This window comes from Podarcis tiliguerta (assembly GCF_965153285.1).
Source record: "Podarcis tiliguerta genome assembly, chromosome: Z".
In the NCBI taxonomy this organism is placed as follows: domain Eukaryota; kingdom Metazoa; phylum Chordata; class Lepidosauria; order Squamata; family Lacertidae; genus Podarcis; species Podarcis tiliguerta.
In genome coordinates, this window is record NC_139553.1 from 47,635,724 (window position 1) to 47,642,365 (window position 6,642).

Genomic DNA, 6,642 nt, shown 5'->3' on the forward strand with positions numbered 1-6,642 from the left:
GATGTTGTCACTGTTACTCTGGAGATCTAACTGGGAGAAGGTTCATGATAATATAATGATCATCGGCTTTAACCCAGAAAGAAAACCTCCAAGGTTGAACTTGCCTCTGAGTCACCTCAGGAGGGAGCGGCCTGTTCCATACTGCCTTGCTTCAGTCAACGGACTCAATTGCTCCTGTGTTGCCTACCTAGCCAGAACTCCAAAGGGAGCACTGAGGCTGCCAGCATGTTTGCAAGGTTGTTTGGACACAGGCCTCTAGCCACACTGTGGAAAACAGGTGCTTTCTGTAGGAGCCATGGCACCGGAATGACACTGGCGAGGACAACCCCTTTGCCCGAAACGGAGGGCTCAGTGAAGAGTAGGCTGGCATCTCCTAGAACTTTTTCAGGTGGGTAAGAGCAGTTCTAAAGCTGTTTAGAATTTGTGTGTGTGTGAAAAGTAATGGAACAAGTGGAATATACACGGGGGAGGGCACAGCAGGCAACCATTCGTGTAAAGGGATAGTCTGCCCACCATAAGCCACACAATGTTAGCCTCAAGTCTCAATTACTGCAGTGTGTGTGTGCACGCATGCAAACGTGCCATCCAACCATCCTTCCCTTGTCCAGAAACTCCAGCTGGTACAATATGCTGCAGCTAGGCCGTTGATGGGAACAGACAATAGACATCACACAATTCCAGTGCTCAAAAGATTGTGCTGGCTGTTCCCATGCTTCCAGGCCAGGTTCAGGGTTCTTGCATTACTTTATCAGGCCCATAGCAACTTGGGTCCAAGGGACCATCTAATCCTGTCTATTCCCTGCCCAGTCACTGGGATCCTTGGGGGAGTCACTGTGAATGGTCCCCCATGGCTTAGAGCACAGCTTTTATCAATCAGAAGCCCTGTGTTCAGTATTAGGTGCCCAAATTAGTACAAGTCCCTCCCAGTTAAGTCCAGGCAGGCTCTCTACCTGTTGAACAACCAGCATCTACTGAATTTTTTTATTTTTATTTTTATTGTCATTCCAGCTAGCATTTGTTTAACTGAGGTTTGATTTTATAGTTTTAACCGGCTTTTATTTATTTTTGGTATTGTACCTTTCCAAACTGCTTGGAGACTATCATACCCTCTGATATTTCTCTGAAGAAAATAGGGGCGCCCCATTCCATAATGATAGTTTTACTGTTTATACCCCACACATATGACTGGGTTGCCCAAGCTACTCTGGGCAGCTTCCAACATAAATAAAAACATAATACAACATTTAAAAACATTCCCTATACAAGATTGCCTTCAGAAGGCTTGGGCGTAGGATAACTCTGTACCCTCCAATATTTATCTAGTGAAAACAGGGACATCCTAAGAAAAAGTGGGAGATTCTGGGATCTAATCAGAAACTGGGATGGCGTCTCTAAATCATGGATGTCCCTGGAAAATAGGGACACTTGGAGGGTCTTGACTATTGGAGTTATGTGATATAGAAATAGTTCAAATAATAGTTCAAATAAATAAAATATTAGGAAAACAGTAAGCCAGAGGTAGGGAGGTTTTTTCACCTAAGGGCCAGATTCCCTTGTGCGCAACCTTTTTTTCAAAATCTTCTATTACTGGGTGCCTAATAAATGAAAGAAAGAAATAAGATGGTGGTTGGTCCAAGGTCACCAAACAATCTTCAGAGTTGAAGCAGGGAATTTGAACTGCATCTAATTCCACTCCTGATCTGTCACCCAGCTTGGTCCCCCCTGTTTTGGTTATTAGAAAACCAAAGCAAGAAACAACAGCTCACTTCTGAATAATGGAAGACTTGAGAGGCATGCATATGGTTTTTCTCTTTCTCTTGTAAAAGTCTTTCTATTTCCTTGCAGAAGGTAGACGGGTGGAAATGAAGAAAGGTGATTTTAAATGAAATTTAAAATCTTCTTTTAAATAATCTATTTCTTGAAGTATGTACCCAGTGGGACTGCAGCAGCATTGTTATAACTTCCCGGCTTAGCAATTTATTCTGGGTACTTTCTTCCCACAAACTATAAATCATTTAGAGACTCTTTTCATTGCATAGCTTGTTCTGGGAGCTGTGTGCTTTATTGATTTCAGTGAAGAGAATTACTAAAGGGAGACGAGACATTTGCCATTTCCATCTGGGCTGTGTGTGTTTTTAAAAAATTGGGTGGAGGGAAAGGAGGGGGGAACCTCCCCCCACCCTTTTGCCCTTTAACCAAAGTTTAAGGGAAGAAAACATCATCTCACCTTGAAAAGTACTTGTGGCTTTTCCATCACCTGCCTGCTGGAAAGGGGTGATCCACAAATCCCATCCTACAAGGCAATTATTTAGAGTGGTCAATCCTATCCATTGATTCAGTAGTGGGGGGGGAGGGATCAAGGATCCTGTTCTGAATGCAGTTGGAACCAACAACTGCTGAACTTTGGTTATATTTTTAAGGTCACAGAGCATTCAGAAATGAAAGAAGACCAACCAAGCTTGACAAAAAGGTACTGCTGTGGTTGGGACGGTTTAAAAAAGAAGAAGACATCCCACACCTCTTGTCGTAAGTAGCCACAGGGGTTCGCTGGTTATTTATTACAATATCCTTAAAAGGAAAGGGCGCAGGGGTCAAGTGCAGCCTTCATGGCTTCTTTATATGACCCTAGCATGATTATTAAGCTGCTTACTCCCCCCCCCAAAAAAAACACCATACCATGCCAAATTTAGAATACATCAGAATTTTTTTTAAAAAGAAACATCGTTAACTAAAAGTGCTCATTCAACAGTAAAAGGACACTGCACACCGTTTTCTCAGGTGCCCCACTGAGAAGCCTGCAAGCAAGTCCTGAGGGCACCTGCAGCATTCTCCCCACTTGGGATCCCCAGCTCCTGGGATTCAGAGGCATCCTGCCAGATTTGTGAAACAAGGGGTGGTAGCAAGACCAGCGAAATGAGAGTTAAGACGCTGTCACATTTTGTTGCATCATTCCACCCATCTGCTGTCTCAGAAGCAACTTCCTGTCTCCGAGCAGAGAGAACTAAATCCCGACTCCTCTCTCTCTCTCTCGCTTGCTTGCTCTTCATAATACCGCCTGCGCAGCCATTAATTCCCTTGTCACCCAAAATACATTTAATGGCAAGTGTGTACTTTCTCTGGAAGAGCTTCACCGGGGCTGTGTGTGATACAGGAAGTTCAGCGTGTGGGCGTCGATCATTGTCTCTGTCCAAAAATAAGCCAAACCAAGTTGGAAGCATTCGTTTATCCATAACCGCTTCCACTTGCTTTTGAGAGAAATTTTGCAAGGCAAATTACTGTAGCACTCAGCTGCTTCCATGACAAGGAACACAGAGGATCTCTGCAGCATTTTTATCATGGTTCATCTGTATGGTGCTTGATAGTAACACACAAATGTTGGAGAATGGGGAAAAGCCGAAATAAATTTGCTGTTGCCTCCTTCAAAAAAATTATTCATATATTTATTTATAGTAATAAAAAATGTATATTGCTATTCATAAAAAAAACCAGCACTTTACACCAAGAAAACATGAGATCATATTGCAAAAAGCACAGAAAAAAAATAAAACCAGAGATCAATTGACTATTGTGGTAGCTCCAATATCATAGAATCATATATACCTGCAGCTTTGCCAGAAGAGGGGAGGGGGAGGGGAGTGCAGTTTTGGGGGCCAGATTTCAAAACTTGTTGCCCGAAAGTTGATGCGTGACAACATGTGATACTTTGTACTTGGTGGCATAATATCTAGGGTGGTGTTGTGTTGTGCTAATTGAAGAGAGGATATACTTCAGATCACGTGTGGCTCTCACCCTTCACCAGACATGATGAGCTCAAGGTCCTATCATCCCTGACCGTTGGCCATGTTGGTTGGAGCTGATGGAGTCCCTAAACAACCAGGACGTTCCACCTGGAGCCTAGAGTAGTCAAAGACACTACAATGCCATTGTTTTCTGGTTTTCCAGAGTTGAAGTCCTCAAGGCTGCACAGAGCCAGCTGAGGATCCGAATCTGCTACATCATGATTGCATTGACTCTGCTAGGATGCATGACCATGATCATCTCTGGTAAAATGGTAAAGGAATTGACTTCATTTGTTTCTCAGACCAAGAAATACAACCCAACGTGCTTTAAACACACAAAAAAACACAGAGACAGGGGTTCACATAAGTTTGTGAAGATTCTCGCTTCTACACAGTGGCAGAGCTTCATGCTCCGGCACCGGGGGGGGGGGGGGCAGAGAGGAGTCATGGCATGGCTGGTGCTCTGCCCAGGGGTATGGTGCACGGCCTGGGGTCGTGGCACCCAGCATGGGTGGGGGGCAACCATAATGGAACCCCACCGGGATCGTGCTGCCGGGGGTGGTGCGCTCCACCCGCCACCCGCTCTTCCTCCGCCAGTGCTTATACAAGCCTTGCTGTTTGTGTCTACTTGAGAGGGGCTTCCCTGCGAGGAATCACACCTGTATAGGGCTACCGCCAGAGATGGACAGATCTGTCCATTCTGATTTCTCTTGGAGTAGAGCCACGCCTAAGATTCAAAGCACATTTAATGTACATTTAAAGTACGGCACATGACTTGCCACAAAGATTCGTGGGAACAGCAGTTTGTTAAGGATCCTGTGAATTGTAGCTCTGTGAAGGCTGAACTACAGTTCCCAGGATTCCTGGAAAGAAGACATAGGCTTTCAACAAGCATTGGACGTGTTTTTCATATATGGTGTGGATCTGCCCAAGTTTCTCATGTTTCTAATTTGAAATTGAGTTCTGTATATTTCTCCCAAAGTCCTCAAGAAAATTTTCTTTTTCAAACACTGACAAGTGATGCCTGCACTTGGGGCTGCTCAAGAAACAGTCAGCTGTGTGGGGCCCTTGTGATCTCTACCCTGGTTCTCTGCTATAGCGAATGTTACCAACCAGATGTTCTTATTTTTGAAGGCTGTCAAAAGAGAAGACACGCTGCTGAAGATAAACGCAGAGAAGAAAGCTAAGTGGAGAGCGGAAGGACAGGTGGAAAAGGAAGCAATGGCTGGAAAATCTGAGCAACCATGAAAGGGATAATCCCAAAGGATGGCCAGTGGTCCATACAGAGAGCGCCATCAAGCAGGTGCTCCTCTAAGACTTGGGTCTCTACTCTATACCTGATAGGAAAACAATCGTTTCCTTTTTATTGTAACTGTAGACAGCCTAATGGAATCCAGAGGGGAACCAATCTCAAGACTTCAGTATTTAATTCTGCCCATAGACTGTGTCCATTTAAAATACTTCCATCTTTCAGACCTGAGTTGGACAGTGGAGAACGTCTGGACTCAGCTGAGCATTTCTGATTAGAGGACAACCATCACCTGTGACCAAATCTCTCTCTGTACACCAGCCTTTCTGAACCTGGTGCCATCCAGAGGCTGCTGGACTGCAGTGCTGGACACAATTGGCTGGGGCTGGTGGAAGCTGGAAATCCAAACCATTGAGGAAGGCTGGCCTTTGCCAAACTGTTATATCCCCAACCCAACCCACAATCAAAATAGTTAATAAAATTCATTTGTGTGACTAAAATGTTATTTATATACAAGAAGTGGAACAGGGGAATCTTGTTGGAACAATTTAAATGGGGTGCCTGGATCAATTACCCTGTAAGCTTGAGGCAGGAAAACTTGTTTAACTCAGAGGCCCCCCTCCCCTCTTACATAGCCTTCCAGGGTCCACTTACAAGTGGTGGGTGGGGCTACATACAATAGTGGGTGGAGCAATGGATGTGACTCATGTTGGTTCAAGTAAAAAACAGAGATATAAAAAGGGTAGAAAAAGACCACACGTTGGTAAGTTAAAAATAGTTTACTTTCAAGCTCTCTAAAGGTCAGATTCATGCGCTTTTCCATACATCATCCAGGAAAAGTTGCACAGGCAGTAAAACTTGACTTAGTTGCACTGGGGAAATTTGTTAAATCATTGGTACAGTATAGGAACTAAATGGCATTGAGCTTCCCTGGTAGACTGAGGGTTGAACAATAGACTTGGTTACCCATTTCCTCCTAAGTTAAGGGAAAGTGACCTCACTAAGCCTGGCAGGGCAGCTTACCTTATGTTATTAACCCCTTCATGCATTAATAGACTTAAGCATGTTGGTTGTATGAAGCTGGTTATTGCAGAAACCCCTTCTCTGGAAAATATAACATTTGCATGCACAAGTAATGAACCACCCAGAGTCCCATCTTTACTCAAAGATTCCCAAAACTGTCTCTTGGTAGTGGCTTGGTCAGAATATTGGCTGTCTTTTCTTTGGCTTGACAATATGCCAAATCAACGAGTCCATCTTTTATCACCTCACGCACATGGTGGTATTTCACCCCAATGTAATCATAGAGTTGGAAGGGACACTGAGGATTGTCCAATTCAACCCCTTGTAATGCAGGAATATGCAGCTGAGATCGAACCTGCAACCTTGGTGTTATTTGTGCTTTTATCTTGTGAACCACCCTGAGATCTTTTGGTGAAGGGCAGTATTATTATTACTATTATTATTATTATTATTAGCAGGAAAACAAAACAGGTGTGATCCTGCTAGGCGGTGAAAAAGGATGCACAGCAACATATTGTTGTGGGTCTCATTTGTTTCAACAAACAGACATTGTGGCTATATCTAACCATCTCCAGGAGCAGTGTTCAAACT

At 43.9% G+C, this 6,642-nt stretch overlaps 1 protein-coding gene across 1 annotated transcript; it reads left to right on the forward strand.

Moving 5' to 3' along the window:
• LOC310669118 (protein FAM162B-like) lies at positions 1–5,483 on the forward strand. Its single transcript, XM_083422715.1, has 4 exons — positions 1–388; positions 2,421–2,526; positions 3,943–4,051; positions 4,914–5,483. Exons 1-4 carry the CDS (start codon positions 226–228, stop codon positions 5,025–5,027), a joined length of 492 nt encoding a protein of 163 aa, XP_083278841.1. The 5' UTR covers positions 1–225; the 3' UTR covers positions 5,028–5,483.
• The last annotated feature ends 1,159 nt before the right edge of the window (positions 5,484–6,642 follow it).

Coding starts and splice junctions, on each gene's coding strand:
- LOC310669118 (XM_083422715.1), top strand. CDS start 226: ATGTTTGCAAGGTTGTTTGGACACAGGCCTCTAGCCACACTGTGGAAA. Junction 389..2,420: donor ATCTCCTAGAACTTTTTCAG/GTGGGTAAGAGC, acceptor TATATTTTTAAG/GTCACAGAGCATTCAGAAAT. Junction 4,052..4,913: donor TGATCATCTCTGGTAAAATG/GTAAAGGAATTG, acceptor TTATTTTTGAAG/GCTGTCAAAAGAGAAGACAC.